Below are 18,491 nucleotides of genomic sequence, written 5' to 3' on the forward strand. Positions count from 1 at the left end.
ATCTGATGTGAGAGATACCAAGTGTAGCACAACCACCTGGAGACAAAGCCAGCTACTCTGCCTGAGCAGTCACTAAACACCCTTTTAATGTGCAAACTTGGGGCATATTAATGCTTGGTGTCTGGCTGAAGTTATATATGAGGAAATCATAACCCTGTATTGCATTGGTGCAAGGTAGGATGTGGAGCTAAGGGTCTGTAGTGGTAACTGCAGAGCCACTTCTCAGCATGGAGACACTTTTTTCCAGAAACATCACCTTTCTTGGTTTTGGATGGTGCTTTGGAAGGGCTCTTAAGAAGACCCACTTCTCCAGGAGAATAAAATAGCTGAGAAATCAGTCTTTGCTGCCAGTGATTACTGATCCTTCAGCACTGCTTGTGAGAACACCCCTGTTTTCAAGAAAATGATCTCAAAAAGACCCAGTTCTGCACCAGGCAGGTCCTTCTGCCCTGGAACTTGGCAATTCTCACAGACCCTGTCTGCAGCTGTGAGTTGCAATCATGTGGCCTCAGTGCAAATTCAGGAAAGATGTCCCTGCTTCTCTAACTCAGCCCCTCTGATCACATGGAAGGTTTCTTATCCAAATCCAGCCACAAGGCAGGGAGAAGCCAGGATGTCAGGGTGACAAGCACAAATGCCCTGCATGTCACAGCAGCAGCCTGACTCCAGGGCGTTAGGGTGGCCTGGCTGGCTGTGCCAAGGCAGAGGAGGGTGCTGGAGGAATGCTGTGCTATCTTAAGAGGTGATGCCAGCAGAGGAAAATGCAGTGAATTCCAAGGCATGTAAGAAGCTGTGTCTGTTGAAGGCACAGCAGTGGTTTTATTTCTGTGGGAGGCATGCTGGCAGGCTAAGGTCAGCTTTGCTTTCCACTGTGGTTGGTGTACATTTCTGGGGCTGGTCAACCTCCAGGCTGGAAGAGAGGACACTGGCTTTCTACTACTTCCTAGTTTTTTAGTTTGCAGCCAGCCATGTGGTAAATTATTTGAGTATTGATCTATCTCCTGCTAAAGTGTTTGAAAAAAGGAAGGAGAGAAAATGCTAGGGTTGTGCTCTCCAACCTGACAGTGGGTTGTAGGTTTAAAGAGTAGATTTTAAAAATTGTATTGATCATGAAGTTTGAGCCACAACTTCCTCCAAAGAGTCTGACTTGCTACTTCTAGATGTTAGGTTGAAACCCAGGCATTAGCCAGGTTGCATTAGAAGTGCAGGTGAATAATGTTACTTGTCTTTGGTATCACTCAAATCCAGGTGCTGGCTCACAGGTTTTCCCTCTGTTTGGCTTTCAGACAGCCACGATGCCGTCTTGCGATTCAATGGGGCTCCTGTCAGGGGCTTTCAAGATGATGTGGGGCAAAAGACAACAATTCGTCTTGTGAATTCCCAGGTAAGTCTGAGGAACCTGTGCTGAATAGGTCAAGCATGGCAGAGCTGTGTAGCTGCACTGTCTGGGAGCTGAGAAGAACAGGGCTGTCCATCTGATTTCTCCTGTCCCTACCACATAGCTGTAGGATGGGGATGTCTCCCCTTGGAATGGGGAACCGTTGGTAAATTTGAGGTGACTGGAGTGACACTGGCATGTGCTTGCAAACTTGAAGTAGCCTGCTTGTGATTTACAGCAGGCACAGGGTAATTTGTGTTTTGTCTTTGCTCAAAGGCTCTATGGAGGCACAGGAAGGCCAGCTTCATGCTGTTGCTGTGCCTTTGGAGTGAGAGGCAGGAACAACACCGCAGGTCAGCTAATGCAGGTCAGCAAGGAGGAGTGCACCAAGAGATGAGCTGTGCCTGCCCCAGAGATGGGTGTGAAGAATGAAAAAGTTTATTTGGCTTTTAAGAAAGAACAATGTTTCTTGACTGCCCAGCAGTGGTACAGACTCTAGATAACACATGAACCAGGGCTGCTAAATGGCTGAAGACACTCGCAAAAGATCCACCTTTAAAGCTGTAGCCTGTGCACAGCCAGGAGAGGGATGTGCTCTGGTGGGTCCAGGACCTTATTGCAGAGCATGGCAAAAAGTGCCTTTAATGCAAGGCCTTGCTTACAGAGTTAAATATCCCCTGCCTCTGAGAGCTCTTCATAGGTATCAAGGTGTCCCTTTGCTGATTCTCTTTGGCCATCAGTAGGCTGTGAAGCAGACCCTCCAGAGTTAGGGCTATGTGTAACAGTGCATTAGCAGAGTTAGTCTGCCACTTGGCCAGCAGCAGAGTGAGACTCTTGCTCTTGTAGGTACATCTCAGAGTGTTTGCACCTTTCCTCCTTAGAGCTGTTACCCTTCATGTTTGCCTATTTTGAGGAGAGAAATCTTCAAGTATAGACATGCAGAGAAAAGAAGAAATCCTAGTAGTATGTGCTGGTGAGGGAATGGAGGAGGACAGTAAAATATCAAACAGGCCAGGAGTCATTTGGTTAAAAGACCTGGTGCAGCATTGCAGTACTGAGTACAAGCATCTCCTCACCCCACAAGAGGAGGAGGAGGTTGTAGGCGCATGAAGGCTGAGGAATTGAGTGAGGGAGAGATGAGTGGCTGAAGTGTATCTTTTGTCATCCCCAACCAAAAAGGCAGTTTCTTTTCCTTACCCCAAAGCTAAGATTTGTAGGCCTGGAGTTTTCTCACCTGCCCTTGTGTGAGGAGTGCATGGATGCTTCTGTGTAACGAGGTGTGAAGTTTCTCAAAACAGCAACAGGAGCTTGACCATCCTCTTCAAAGGCAAGAGACAATGGGCTAATATGTAACCAGTTTCCTTAGTTCATTTTGTGTGTCTTTTAAAGGATTTTCTTGCTTCTTGTGTGAATGCTGTTGTTACCTCTTTCTGCTCTTGGGTCTCTCTTCACTTGCTGCCATGCTCTTTACTGTTGCTTGCTGCATCTCGATTCCTCTGCATTAAACCCCCAGTCAGAAGGGGGACAGTTTGTCCTTTCTGAACCAGTCTGGTTTGAGCAGACAGATTTGGCTGCTGACTTCTGTGCCCTGTTTGACATCTTGCGGGTTTTGTTTTATCTTTCCCGTCTCTGTGTATTTTTGTGATGTCAGATAGGTGTTATCACTTAAGCAAATTTTCTCTGGAGGATGTGCTCATTGCCAAGCTTACAGTGATATGAAGAGAAAATATGTCCATGACCTATGTGCTATCAGTATTATCTGCACAGGGAGGGAGGGTAAGTGTGTGGTTGTACAGCTGTAATATAACTCTCCATGTGGATTCTCATACTTTGGACCAAGTGTAGTTACAGCCACATCATTACAGTGCTTCTGTTCTCCATGCAGATCAGCCTGCAGTCATGGGCGATGTTCCCTCTGAATGGAGACACCAGCTTAGAAAACTTCAGTTACAGGGAGAACAATATTGTTGCAGTTTTTAGAGGCTAAAGTTAACTCAAAAGGCAGCGTTGATCTGGCTGCTGACCAGGGAAAAAGATGCTTTCCATGTGAGTAGTGCAGGAGTCTCTCATCTGAGGTTTCTAAACTGAACAGCTCTGACTGCAGTCCCTGTTAACTTCAGTGACCACTGGATTGGAAGCCTGGTTTTCTTACATGTTTTTGTTTGCACTTTGAATGGTTCAGTGCTGTTCTAGGCTTGGTGATATCATTTAAACCTTCTTGTTAGTCGTGTGGCCTGATCACATTCTGGTTTTAGCGCGCTGCAGGAGCTGTGCTTTATCTTGCCTTGCCCAGAGCTCTTACAGGCATCAGGTACCGGCTGGACAAGCTGTAATTTTTTCTTGTTCTGGGCTGGCTTTTCTTATGTTTTAACTGGGAAAACGAATGGGTTTGGGGCTTGGCTGCTTTTATTCTGGCTCTTACTTCTGATCAATTGTCAGTCTATTGCCAAAGTGAAGGGACTGGGATCTCCTGAATCTGATCTGTCAAAGCTAGTCTGTATTGAGTAATATTCCTTTGGCACGCATGGCCAGTGGCCCTAAGTTTCTTAATAATTATTTTAAGATATTTTTCTGTAATTTGCTGGCCAGTCTCTAGGACATACGTGGGGGTGGATGGTTTTAACGGTAGAGTGGAGTATCTTGCACATCTTTGTGCATAGAGAAAGATTAATGGATTGGTACTGACAGGAAGGCAAGAAATTTGGGATCTCCAGATCTGAGGCTATGCTTTTAGGTCCACAAACTTGGTAGTTGTTCTAAATAAAGAATTTATTTAATGTTGCCTCATTTATTTTCTCAGGCCTTGACTGGTTCATCAGTATTGCTGCCTTTAATGGCATGTTTTCCTGCAGTCTGACACAAGGCATTGATTGGCCCTGGGAAGGCAGTTATGTCTTGCAAAAATAAGGGCTGAAGTACATGTGAGGGGAGTGCCAACGTCATTCTGGAGGACACAGCTCCTTTCTGCAGAGCTGACCAAGGACTAGAGTACCTTGTTCCTCCCAGCCCTTGTTTCCTGTTCTCCTGGGCTGGCTTCTTGCTGTCACAGAGAGTACTCTGCTTTGGCTGCCTTTGCTGTTATTGGCACTAACAGTCTGCAGGGAGGAAGAGAAAGGAGATAGCACATCAATGGAATGGAGGAAGGCTGTGGTGGGAAAGGAGAGCATGTTTAGATTACAGGACATTGACTGCTGGTAGCCAGAAAGGAGGAAATCATTGTGATATGGGCAATAAATGTACTACCAGGGTAGGGGCTGTATTAAAAAGATACTTGCTACCTAGTGAACTGGCTAAAGAAGAAATCAGGAAACCAATAGATCAGTTAACTAATTAGGATCAAAAATCTGGGCAAGACAAGTAAGTCATGTAGCAATTTGAATGAATTTTATTACTTAGAAAGAATCGGTCACTATTAAACAACAAATGGACACTAAAGGTAAATGGGGGGCCAGATTCCTTCAGCAAACAGGTTGACTAGTAGCTAGCAGGTAGTACCAAGAGCCAGCCCCAGTGTGTGGGAGGACACAGCAAACAGCTTGTGGCTGTGGAGGTGCTCCTCTCCTGGTTTCTTATCCCTTTGCTTTTGTGCCTGTCACAGCTCTCTCGGGGTTTGTGTGATTCTGCCAACTCACATGGCTTTAGAAACAATGAAATGAAAATAAAGTGTGCGTGTTCCTTGCCATATCCCTGTCCCTTTGCAGTGCTCCATCCCACTCGTACCCAGCTGAAGGGATGGCTGGTGCCAGCTGCTGTGCCCCTCTTTGCCTCTGGTGTCCACAGGCTGCAGGCAGATATTCACACCTGCAGCATTGCACACTCCAGCTAACAGTGGCCTAGATATTTTAGCTGCTGTAAGGAAATGAAACCAGGCAGTACCCGTGGTCAAGGCCAAGGCCTAATCCCATAGAGTTAAGAACAGATGTGAGGAAACTCTTTTTGCCTTTGGAATAATTCCCATCTGGGCTGGCTGCAGCATCCTTGTGCTCTGGTTATGGGGACAGCCATGCAGGCAGCCGGCTTCTGAGGCAGCCAGGATGCTCAAGGACTAATTGGCTAGCTCATAATTAGATCTGGGGAGAAAATCAGGACAAATGGAAGCTGATTTTTATGATTATGATTTATGATTAGTGTTTACAAGCTGTGCCTGTACAGGTTGTGGCTTTGGGTGGGGAGGACAGGAGATTAATTGATTCTGATTGTTTTCTTTCTGCTGCAGACCTGAGTTACCCTTGGGTGTCCCAAGCAGTGGTGGTTGTGTCCAGAGTATAGAGAGAACAACTCTGCTTGAAGCTTTCCTTCTCACTGCTGCTCTCAGGAGACTCAACCCTGAACCTGCCTGAGCTGCTTCCTCCCCACTCAATAGAGGCGATGGGGGGCTTGGCATGAGGCAGGATTGGCTGGGGGTGCTGTAGTCTCTCATCTCTTGCAGTGATGGTCTCACAGGAGGCTGAGCACTGGCTGCCAGGGTTCCTGTTGCTGAGGAGAAGCCACCCACATGCAGGCCTTTTTATTTTGGCTTAAATGAAGGTTCTTGATAAAGCCAACAGTGTGTTTTCATTAGGCTCTGCCTGGACTGTCCTGGTGACTGCTGGCAGCAACTGGTGTTCCCTCCTGCTTCTGGTAGTTGTAGTGATGGGATCCCCCAGCCAGGCTGGGTCACTCTGCGGGTCCTGTCCTTGGTGTGTTACTGGAGATGGATAGAAAGCCCTGTAAAGCATAAAGGCAGTTTTTATTGTGACTCTCCACGAAGTCCTTTGCTGCTAGATAGGACTGGCTTGGGCATTGGAAGGGCATTGCTGGGGCTGTGTCCTTGCCACACACAGTGGGCCGTGCTCAGTAACCAGCAGTGGGGTGGCTCTGGCTGTTTTCAGGTGTGTTTTGTTGTTTGGCTGCCTGCTAATTCTGACAGCGTACTGCATAACATTGTATTTGTTGTTGCTATTCAAGCTTGTGACTGTTGAAGAGCAGCAGTTCCTGAGGGAACCACTATATAACACTGGAATCTTAATTGTCTGGGATCCAGCACCATATCATGCAGAAATTCATGAGGTAAGGCTGAGGTTTTTGTAAATAAATTCAGATTCACATGCTTTGAAGTGCTTCTGTTAAACCACTTCCTCGTAATGTGGGCAATCACTCATTTTAAGGCCATTCTTGTTTACTTTTTTGTTATTATGGATATATCCATGTGTACTTCTAGGAGTATCCCATGCATGAGTGCTCCTAAGAAAACACTTGCCTATTCCTGATCCCTGTGAAGGGCCTCAGGCCAAGTATAATGGGTCACCACCTTTACTTTCCCGTGGGCTGATGGCACAGGGAGGAGGTCACTGCTGGCCGCAGCAGTTGTCTCATTAGAGGATGATTTCCTCTCTCTGACAGTTAATCTAAGATTTGCTGATGGTTGATGCTTGGATGTTTCAATCACCAGTCAGCCATGGGATATACTTGATGCATTATGAGCGGGTTGGGAAACCCTCTGAAGATCTCTGTCAGCTTTCACGTGTGGATGTGCAATCCTTCTAGCATTTGCTTTGATTTTGAGTACAAAAGAGTGTTGTTTGATATGTGATGAGCTTTGGAGGTTCATGGTGGAAGCAGGTAGGAGTGAGTAGTCCATTCTTGACTTTTATTTTAAGCTCTGGTTGTAACTGAGAGGTCTTTGCATTCCTTTCTTTGGCCTCCATTTCCTATTTTCTCACTGATGTTTATTTCTGTGCCTGGTCCCATGGCTCCAGGAGGCACAAGGGGCTATGTTTAAGAGTCAGTAAAACCAGGATGGGATATTTATAGCATAGGGGGGAAAAAAATCTCAAAATGACTTTAAGAAAACATAAACCATTCCCAAGTTTTTACTGAAAGAGGAAATTTAAGGATGAAAATCAGCTCAGCCTGGTTCAGGAGCCTAAGCTGAGAACACTTGCCTGCAGAATAGGATGCTTTGTATTGCAATGTGGAGAAGGATCTGGGTCTGTAACATTTAAGGCAGAGTTCTCAACATTGTCTGCTGTTGGAGAGTGCAGAATGAAATTACAAAATATGCTGATCTGATTTAATGGCCCTTAACTGAGATTTGGGGTTTCCCTGCTCTGTGTTCTGAGTCAGCTCACCACAGTGACCCAAGGGGACAGTGAGTGAGGATGTTTAGGTGAGTGTGACAGTGAGTGAGAGTGTGTAGCAGGATCTTTTTCCCCAGCAGCAGCAGGTTCACTCATCCTCTTTTCTTGGTGGTTACAGTAAAGTGGGTTAGAAATAAAGGATCTCACCTCTTGTTTCTGTTTTGCAGTGGTACAGAAAACCAGATTACAACTTTTTTGAAAGCTATAAGGCATATCGTAGTACACATCCAGAGCAGCCCTTCTATATCCTGAATCCCAAAATGCAGTGGCAACTCTGGGATATTCTGCAGGAGAATTCCCTGGAGCATATTCAGCCTAATCCACCATCATCAGGAATGCTTGGTAAGATAAGTGCCCTCTAAACTTCGGGTTCAGTTTGCAGGCAGGAACTCTCCAAGATGCCTTTTTTCAAAGACAGCTACAAATTTATGGTGCTTATCAGAGTTGTTTTTACAGTGTTTGTCTTGTGCCAAAATTTAAGCTTCCTGTCTTCAGAGTAGCAGCTCAGTTGTATTAAAGTAAGTGGTTTGCAGCATGTCTGTGAAACAGCAGTTAGAAACATGGCCCAGTTCCAGGTGGAAACAGGAGAGCAGACTGCAACACTGGGACGGTCTCTAGGATTTGTAGCTTCTAGTGCCAGAGCAGTTCCCACAGGGTGCGAGGGGAAGGATGTGTCTCCTGCAGGCTCAGATCTGGTCAGGCGAATAAATCTGATTACTGTAAATGAATTCTAAGGGCGTGCCTGTTTCTTTTCCATATATTATTTATATATAAATATGTGTGTGTGTAGACTTACTGGGGGTCTGTGGAGGGTCAGACTGAATAGTTGCTCTGAAAAGGTCAGTGATATGCCCCCTTACTAAGCATGCCAACATCTTGCTTGTCAGCAGGCTAAATTCAGCCTCTCAGCAAAGAAACTCATTTTTCCATTCTGCTGTTGCAAAAGTTTTCCTACTTAGTGGAGAGCAGATCTCATGACCAGCTGAATAAAAAGGAGTGAACCTGTGGGGACGCTGCCATGTATCTGAAATCACGGCATAGATGTATAGTCTTGTTTGCCATGGAATGTCCGACTGCTGTGCTTCCGCCCTTTGTCTGCTCCCACCTCTGTTCCATCACTGCTGGGGCAGAGGCACTTTCTATCTCTGTGTAAACAGAGTTGCTTCATGTTTTTGCCAGGCCCAGCACCCATTAAATCATTGCTTGGATATGTGTAGAGCAGCTGTGTAACAGCATAATCAATGACTTCAGCAGCAGAATTGTTAACTGGAGTTACGGACCCAAAGACACACTCAGACAGCAGTTCCTCCAGGGCTTAACTTTGGGCCTAGTTACCTCACTTTTTGCTTTGTAAAACAAGTCACCTTGCCAAATTCAAGGGCATAGATGAGTTCCAGTTTCCAGCTCCGTGTTCCCTGGAAGGCCTGACTGGGATTGAAAATTTTCATTTGAAAAGGTGGATGAAAACATGTTTAAAATATACTTTAGGTTCTTCTAATGTCTTGCAGTTCCTCAGATTGTGCATGGTCCCTGATGTCTCAGATACTGCATGAATTTTCTGGAATGTTACACATTGATTCTGTTTCTCTGGTATATTTTTGCTATTTCTTGCACTTAGAAGAAAAGCAGCCAGTAACTATGGCTTCCATCTGATCTGGCCAGAATGCTGGCAGGCTGTGCCCTTACTGACTGGTGTGATGTCCTCGGGTGCTTCCTGTGCCTGTCAGAAGACACAGGAGGGCAGCACTGCTCTGCTCCGGGGACCCTGAAGAGCAAAGGCTGCTCTGTCTCCCTAAGCATCTCCCAGCACAGTCCCTTTCATATTCCCTGCACTCACAAGAGGCAGGTGGGACAAATGCAAAGGTCTCATCTCTGCTTATCCAAGCAGGTTTGAAATGGGCTGCTCAATCAGCTAATGCAGTGCACGCTTGGCAGACACCCAAGTTTCCATGAAGGTCACAGATAATGGTAGCACTCTTAAAAATTGTCCTTTTGGCATGGCTGTCTCTGTAAACAATCTGCTGAAATCACGTTGATCATACAGTTTGCAAGGGAGGGCTTCAGAAAAGAGCCCCGTCTGGCCAGACTTTTCTCCCCCTCTGCTCTGAATGTTAATAAAGGAAACCCTTCCCCTTGGAGCTGCCGGCTCCTTGCTGGCTGCCTGACCCTCTGGAATGTTTAATCCTGTCTCTGGTGTGACATGGGGGTGTCTGCTCTCTGTCCCTCCCCAGGCATAGTGATCATGATGACGCTCTGTGACGAAGTGGATGTGTACGAGTTTCTCCCTTCCAAGCGGCAGACGGACATTTGCCACTACTACCAGAAGTTTCACGACCATGCCTGCACCATGGGAGCTTACCACCCACTCCTGTTTGAGAAGAACTTGGTGAAGCACATGAACCAGGGCACAGATGAGGACATCTACACTCACGGGAAAGTTACCCTGCCTGGCTTCCGAAAAGTGCATTGCTAACGGATTGGTTTTACTGTGTTTAGTTTTCCTTGACTTTCAAAGCACTTTTTAAATCAGGGTTGTCAGATTTGTTAGGTCTAAGCACTGGTGTGTTTTGACAGCTCTTCCATGTAGCAAGGCTTGCTCTTAGGACTTTGTTGACCAACTCTCTGAGCTGTAAGGCTCACTGTGGTACAGCCAGGCCATACTTGCATGAGTCACTGCAGTAAATGGACTCCCAGTGGAGCCAGGCTCATGCAGCATGTGGATACCTCTGGCTTCATCTCAGCTGATGACGGTGTAGGGGAGGCACAGGAGAGGCTTTCTAAGCAGAGATTGCACAAGTCAGGATCATATGATAAACATAATTTGGTTTACTTCAAAGGGGTTGTGAGAGCCAAAACCCTGGTCCATTGGGAAACATGAAAAATCATTTAAAATTTGTTCCCATAGTCAGAAGCTCTTCAAAGTAGGCCTGATTTACGGAAATGCTGTCAAGCTGTGTAATGATAAGCTAAACTTCTAGTCCAAAATATTTGATTTTATAAACAGTCTGTGAACTTCCTTCCAAATTGTAAGACTTCTGAAACTGCTCAGGTGACATTTTTGGCAAAGGAAGAGGGAAACAATTCATAATTCAGTGAATCTTGCAAGACTTTTTAATCTTTTTACTTTCTTTTTAATAATTTAAAATAAATTTTAGTGATCATTTCCAGTACAGTGCTGGGCTTGGTACAGAAGAACCCTTACATCAGAAAGGTTTTGGGAATATGTTCCAAGGCACAGATGGGAGAACTCACTGGAAGTTGGTGCCTTTTTCCAGCTCTCTGCTGCTCTACCTTTGCAATTGTCGGTGAACTACTTGCTATATCCAGTAACACAAACGCCACAGAGCTGCTGCTAGATGAGTTCCAGCCCTCTGCAAGCTGACAGAGGGGATCTCTTGACTGCTGTGTGCTTTTCTGCAGACGTGGGGAGCAGGTTTGCCACTTCCGTGCTTCTTGAGTTGTGGGGAGGGAGAGTGTGCTCTGCTTCTCATGCTAAAACACAGGCAGAACTGAGAAGGGCAGCTTCTTCCTGCTCCAGGGACTCCTGTGGCAGCATGGTGGAAGTGGTAGCTCTGTAAACTCTGTGTGTTGGTGAGAACACCTTCCCTGTCTTCCGTACTGGTGTGTTTCATCAGGGCTGTAAAGAAAGCTTTTTCTTCTCCTGTTTTGAATAAATCCTATGAAGTCATTGGCCTGTTTTTGCCTTGGTGAACCATAAATGTCTTGTCTCCATGGCTTGGGGGATTTGTACCAGCCTTGCACCACTGCAGGCGCAGCTGCTCCCTGCTTGTTGCAGGGAGCCCTCAGCGCTTGCCCTGCTGCTCCTCCAGCTCGGAGCGTGCCTTTCTGCATGCCCATTTCTTGGGATGGACTGGATCTGTCAGTGTTTACAAATATTATACAGGTAAAAAGATCCAGGTCCTTGCACTACTGCTCAGGAGCACCACCTTCCATGAGAACAGGAATGCAATGAAGGCAGCTGTGTCTTGGAAAGCATTCCTTTTCACTGCCGGGGCGGAGAGACCTTACAGAGGAAAAGCCATCAGGGGTTGCTTGGGAGGGCCACAGTAATCCTCTCCCCATCTGCAGTCTTGGGTTTTGACAGTCTTACCCTTGTTTCTTGGATCCAGGAGGTATCTGCCACAGTAATTTGCCTTCTTACTATGTGTTTAGTTGAGATTCAAATAGCTTCTGACTTTTTTCCTAGGCTGTTTCATCTGTTAACTTCTCACAGCATTATTTTCCATCAACGCCCCCTCTGTGGAGAGTGGCCACCCTCCTTGGCTCAGGCTGTGTAATGGATGGATGGTATGTGGCTTCTGGGAAGCCAGCACAGTCTGCCTGATGCTCACCTGGGGTTCCAAACCCACCTGCCCCCCTGCAGGGCTCCTGCAAGAAGACAAAATGTCAGATTCCCCAGATCTCTCAGAACCCTCAGTTACTTAGGGGCGATAGTCTTGCACTGGGCATGGAATTACAAATGTTATGCTAACAGCTGTAGCTACATGCAGCATGTGATTCACTTACAGTCTAAACAGAGTTTTACAGGAATTATGACAGAGCTTAAAATAGGTCAGTGGTAACCCTCTTTTTTTTTCGTTTTTTCTCTGTCTAGATCCAAATCTAATATACATTGCAAGTGATGACAAATGGGGTATTTAGAAGAGCCAGGTGTAAGTTAGTGGGCAGTAATAGCTAGATTGTAACAAAGCCTCATCCCTCCTGCAGTCTCTGCCATTTCCAGAGTGAACAGCTTTCTGCCCCTGTAGGAAGGGAAAAAGGGACAACACTGCCCTTTCCAGTTAGCCACTGAAGGACTAAGTGCTGGGAAGGATGCTCTGTAATTATATGGGAAAGCTGGAAAATATTTCCAGCTGGAAGCAGTTTCTACCCCTCTTTGGCTTTGCAGCTTTAGAGAGCCAGGGACATGGGTGGGAAAAGGTTATATGGTTGGACCAGAAGCCAGAGGAGGTAAATGCCACTGTCAGGAGTTCATGGTTGGACAAGGAAGTATTTGGGTGATGTAACAGGAATGACAATATGCTGCTGGCTGGGGAACACTGGACTTTGTTGTCTTTAAAGATTTTTCATTGTCTGGGCTACCAAAGCTGCTTGTGGGTTTTATGGTTTGCTTTCACTAAAGAAAATGGTGAAAAAAGTCACAGAAATTCAAACTGTATGCACCTGAGTCAACATGCCCATCCTAGCTGCCCTAAGAAGAATGGAGTGGGTGAGTGGGAACTAGATCTGACAACACACCAGTATGTAAACAGTGATGGTTAAAAAGATACATGCTGGCACTCCCTGAAGAGAAACACAATGCATGCAGCTGAAGGTGAGGGTACAGGCAGGATGGCTCATCCTCCTCTGCTCTGTGAGGTCTGATGCTCTTGCCCAGAGCTGTGGGTGTTTGATTTCACTTGTGAATTGTATCAGCCTGGCAGGGAAACTCCAGCACTTTCATCAGGTGATGATACAAGGCACAGTATGGGAGCATCAGGCTTCATTTTGGAGCAGATAATTGGTGTGCATGGCTATACATGCCTCAGTTCCTGTCCTTGTCCATTGATAAGAGAGGTGAAAGTTGGAGTTTGTGGGGTTACCTGGTGTCACTGTGTTCAGCAAGGCATCACCTGTGGCTCATGAGTTCCCTTGGAAGTGCTGGGAGCAAGCTGGGACCCAGCTGGCTTTGTGCCTCACTCCAGAAGGAGCTACAGATCAGGACTCCTTTTTGGAGACAGAACTTGCAAGGAAGAGGATGTGCTTATTTCTGGCTTAGTTTTGGAAGTGCAGATGAAAGTAAAATTGTGTCTCGCAGCTTTAAGCAAACAGTTGCTTCTCTTTTTGACTGAAACTCAGTGAGCTGCTTAACAGCCTTGTCTTGTGAAAGGTATGGAAAATGGCTTCAATACACAGGACTGTGACTGGTCATCCAGGTAACACACTGGAGGGGGATCTGGTGTCTCTTGGGATTGATACTGCTCAGATCATGTCATGCACAACTTACCTGCTGTTTGGCGGTGCGTGTGCAAGGCATCTTCCAGGGGATTGTTCCAGAGGGTTGCAAACACGGCACCCTCACACCATCCCCACTGAGAGAGGAAGGAGCCCTTGTAGGGGCCAGCCTTGGCACGTCTCATCTTTCACCCAAGTCCTATGAAATACTTCCCTCTGTAGGTGGCTCCTGCTGCTCCTTATCCTCCAGGATGTCACCTCTGCAGAAGGGATGCATGAGGATGTTTGTGTCTCCAAGTTTTGCAAGAGTTTGTGTGTTCATTGCTTACACTTAGCTTGCAACTTCATGTGTGGTAAAGGGAGAAGTTAACTTTAATTGCACCTTTTGACAGCCAGGTGGACTTGAAGCTGAGTGCTCTGCCACTAACTTGTGTTCAGTGTACAATGAAGAAGACTAATTTGGGGAGAAAATTTAAGCAATGAGTATTTGAAAAAAATAAAAATTTCTTCAGTTCAAGATATGTTTTAGGAAGATAAATGGATGTTTGCAAAAGCAGAATGGAAGGTGAGCAGGGAAAATCAGGCATGAGAGATGGTTTGAAAAAGCATTTGTTTAGTGCAGTTTGTTCCAAACAATTCTCTGAAAGCCAGAGAAGGGCAGGAGCAGAGGGAGTGGACAGAAAGTGGTTTGGAGTAGAAACAGATACTTCCCAAACCCAGTCATCTTGACTTGCTGTTTCCATCCAGGTCTGAGTGTGCTGCTGGTTTTGGATATCAGTGTGCATGGAAAGCTGTGCTTATGGGAACAAAACCAACTTGGAATGTCTTTATTTCCATTCCTGCAAATACCTTGCAATGTTTTTCCTGCCTGGCCCTGGCATCCTTTACAAAAACAACAGTGAGGTGCTTCCATGGGCCAACACTGGTTCTAACCTGTGACAAACAAAAGGATCCTTCTAACAAGGGGATTAAATCAGCCAAACATTTGCTAATCCTGCTCCAGGACAGCTCTGGTGTGGGTTATCACCTGTTCCAACCCCTAGTAATTCACACAGAGCCCTCCCTGGGTGCTTACCTCGTACCACTCTGGTGATGCTGAAATGCCCTGGGCCATTTCAGGTCTATAAACATAACTTCTCGAAATGGGGAATAAGAGTCTTTCTCTGATAGTTAAAGGCAAATGAAATGCAGGGCCCTGGATGGTGGAAGTGGTACCAGCATTTGTAGCACTCATTTCATTTACCAAAAGAAAATAAAAATCACTAATGTGTGAAAGTAGGCTGTATTTCATTAAAAGCCAGTTTCAGGTATAGCCAGCAGCATAAAAATAGGAAAACTGACTTGCATGCTCGGTGTGTAGTTTATATATTACAAAATTACTGTTATTTATGGTGCCTGAAGTATTACATAAACACTAATTTTAACCAGTGTATGGAGGGGGAACTTTCTTCATTTTGTCCTGCTCAGCTGAGTGTTCCACACCCATTCAGAAATGCTGAACAGTTGCATTGCCACTTAAAACAATTCCAGAAAACAGAAGCTGGACTTTAACTGGGATAAGCCACTGAAGTATCCTACCTTCAAGGAAGCTATAAATCATTTTCATGAACCAAGAATCTGTTTTCCCTCTTAGTTGCCTGTTTTTTCCTTGTGTATCTTCACAGACATTATCCTACTTGATTCTTTCTTGGTTTACCAAAGATAACTCAAAGGCACAAATTTCTTAAGTAAATATGTGTGAGGGGGCATTTGCATTGGAATTTAGGAAGAAGGCTGAGCAAACAGTTAAGGCTGAACCTCCAGTGCTTGGGACAAAATGCAGAACAGTTTCTTGCTGGGGAACAGAGTTTTATAGGGAATTTGGAAGGTGCTGTCCTGTCCCAGGTGCTAGTTTAAGGCAGTTTGTACAGGATGTGTGAACAGGGACTGAAGCCGAATAGTTTAAGGGAAACAACAGTGAAAAATTGTTTTGTTAGAACTGAGATGCTCAAAGCAGTTTTGACGAGAAGCAACTTAATCTTGTTGAAGTACGGCTGTCATGGCAGATTATTTGAGTCTGACCAGGCTAATTGTGACCCATAGGTTAGATAAACTCTTTTCTTATTTTTAATAAGTAAGAGTTCTAATTTACATAAATAAGATATGCAGTCTCTTACTTGTTTTTCTTTCCTGCTTCCAATTCTAGAGCTTGTTTGTATAGGGAGATCGGTGAGCGACTGGGACAATGAGATGGAGATTTGGCTTTGAATGGCGTGAGGTAATTGTGTGGGTAAGCTGTGTATCCTGGCAGCAGTCTGAGCTCCTTGTGTCCAGCTGGTCTCCAGAGGTGCCAGGTGTGTGGAGTGCTGTTTCTGCCCCATCATTTCAAAACCATTGTAGTCTTGCTCAATCGGCTTTGAAGGTTGAGCTCTCTGAGAGAGCTTGAGCTGTCTTTGAGCTCACCTCACAGCTGAGCTGTTGCCTCTGAGCTTCTCTGTTGAGCTCCTGTGGAGGTCTGAGATGTCCCTGCGCCCCAGGGTAGACACTGCCCCCTGCTCTGGGTCATTCTTCCACCAGCTGGAGGTGACACAGCTGTAGCTGGAACTGGCTGTTTTGCATTCCACCATCTGACTGCCCATACTGGGATGCAAAAGAAGAGCCATAAAATGGGTATGTTTTCATAAACTGAGCCCACGCAGTCACTGTTGGGTTGACTTTTCACTGGCATTACCCAGGCCCTGCTGGGACACTGGGGCGAGGTGGGGGGGCTGGGGGGTGCTCTGGGCAAACCTGTATTGCAGCGATGCCAACCTTGGTGTTTCTCACTAGTATGGAACTCAAAAACTTTCCCTGGGTGACACAGCAATAAAACCATCTCCTCCCTGGCTGTGTCCTGCAAGGAAGGAAGGAGGTCTCTCCAGATCTCAGTTCTTGATATGTGTACAGCAAACGAGGGCAGAATAAGTGAGTGTGAGTGGGTCTGGGGTATGTAGGGACACCTGGGGCTGGAAGCTGGGCTTTGGTGAGGCTGTGCTGCTCCAGGTTTCATGGTGAAAGTTTCATCCAGCTCTGCAATGCCTGTCCCTGGCTTTCTTATGCCTTCCTGCCTGTAGACACCCAAACCTGTGCCCTGAAGGAATTCTGATTTACTCTGGTTTATACATTTACACTTTACACATTTAGTTAATAAAGAAATATAGTGATGGTGCTATAATGCAGCATTATCATATGTGGCAGAGAATGGAAAAAATAGCTAATGAGTAGCCCTGGTGGTATGTATGAACAAGGAAATGGTATGTCAAGAAATCTGCTATTTTTATCACTGTTTGCCATAAAATTAACAGTACAGGAAATAGTTTTAGGCTCAATTAATTTTCAGTTCTCTTGAATAACTATTCATATTAAAACAAAGCTTGTGCTGCCCCCTGTGCCCCCTGCTTCCCCCCCTTCTGTCCAACCCTGTCACCCCAAGCACATCAATGGCCACGCTGGCACCCGGGGATTCCCGCTCCATGGAGGAGCTGTGTCTCCCCACTGCACCTTCCCCTGTCCCAGAAAGTCTCCAAGGGGCTGGAAAGGGACAGTGATGGTTGTGGATTTCTCCTTCATGAAACCTGTGGGTTTCTCCTTTATGAAAGCTGTGTGTGTGCCTGTGGTCTAATCCCCTCACTGTTCTCTATCCATCCATTCTTGGGAGCAGATGGTTTCTGTAGAGCTGTGTTTGGTATTTCCATAGCCTCAGCATTACATGGATGCTTTTATTCACTAATCTTCCAGTGTGAGCAGTAAAGCATCTTTGGAAAAGCTGATACACAGATTAAAAGCAGCTGAGCCATCCCATCACCTGAAGTCATGCTTTGTTTTTTTGCAAAGTGTAATTTGTCAGCACACACCTCTTAAATTCCCCACTGTGCCCCGCTGTAACTGTGGCTGGGGGGTGTCACAGGGAAGTTGCTTAGAGAAAAAACAATAAATACAGAAAAGTTCAGCCTTGTAGTTTGCTGAAGCAGATGAAGCTGAGGTTGTAATGCAGCAAGAAGCTCATTAAAGGTGAGGGATGCAACTCTAAAGGAATTTTATGGTACTAAGGAGGAGATACCAGGATTGTACAGCAAGTGTATGTGGGAGCTGTGCCCCACGTTGCTTTCAGCATAAGGACACTAGAAGGGCAGATTTTTTGCATCACTGATACAAACCATATGGAGATGGATACAGCTGTTTGTGCCAAGCATATTGTTACAAAATCCCTGCACTGCAAAGCTTAGCTTAATCCCTCCAAACTCCCCAAAGCCCTTAGGAACACCTGAGTATCTTGCTTGAGGTTTTCATTTGTGATGAAGTTGCACTTCAAAGCTCTTTTATGGATCAGCAAATGCCAGAAACACTTTACATTTTCCTTTCAAGCAGGGCTGAGCCTCCAGTGACTGCTCAGTACAGGTCTGAGAATTGCAGTGCTTATGAAAACAGGTAGAGTCAGTGACGTCTGTCTGACCTGGTCAAGTTAAAAATTTGCACTCTGTTTATTTGCTGATGTACCTTTTGCTCTGATTCATAGAGATAGTGACCTGGCAGAACCAAGTACAGTATTTCCAAGAACACAGCTCTTAAAAACAGCTCTTCTTTGAAATCAGAAGGCGATTATTCTACCAAGAGCAGCACTTGGCACTTCTTCATGGTCAATCAATAACAAAAACTTAGTCATCATCAGGGAAACTAACCAGGAAATGGCATGTTGGGTGAGAATGGGAAGAGCTTGTGCAATCAGTTTCAGGAAATTCTTTATAACAAACAAAACAAAAGCCCCAAACCGATCTTATCAGCAGCATATCTAATGGGCAAAGTATTTCACATGCACCTTCACACTTGGCACTCAGGAGTGCCCTGAGTCGATGTGATTTTGCCGCAGTATTAATGTTTAACGCTCCTTTACTGAAGCAAATTCACAGGCATCCCTAAGAAGTCCTGTAGTGCTACAGCAACTTTCCATTTGCAAACGTGAACAAGTCCTTGCCTGGTGCAGAAACCGGAGCATCTCCCCTTGGGTGATGGATGCCAGGAGC

General features: G+C 45.7%; 1 protein-coding gene across 6 annotated transcripts in view; it reads left to right on the plus strand.

Annotated features, from left to right (window-relative positions):
* ST6GAL1 (ST6 beta-galactoside alpha-2,6-sialyltransferase 1) overlaps positions 1 to 11,206 on the plus strand; it is a 46,081-nt gene extending 34,875 nt beyond the window's left edge. For all 6 annotated transcript variants that reach the window (XM_032119319.1, XM_032119322.1, XM_032119320.1 and 3 more), the window contains 4 exons: positions 1,287 to 1,384; positions 6,326 to 6,427; positions 7,665 to 7,839; positions 9,729 to 11,206. In XM_032119319.1, coding sequence (XP_031975210.1) covers positions 1,287 to 1,384; positions 6,326 to 6,427; positions 7,665 to 7,839; positions 9,729 to 9,970 — 617 coding nt within the window. In that variant the 3' untranslated portion in view covers positions 9,971 to 11,206. The remainder of the gene's footprint in view (positions 1 to 1,286; positions 1,385 to 6,325; positions 6,428 to 7,664; positions 7,840 to 9,728) is intronic.
* Positions 11,207 to 18,491: the final 7,285 nt, after the last annotated feature.

The sequence above is a fragment of the Corvus moneduloides genome, chromosome 10 (genome assembly GCF_009650955.1).
Source record: "Corvus moneduloides isolate bCorMon1 chromosome 10, bCorMon1.pri, whole genome shotgun sequence".
Taxonomy (NCBI): domain Eukaryota; kingdom Metazoa; phylum Chordata; class Aves; order Passeriformes; family Corvidae; genus Corvus; species Corvus moneduloides.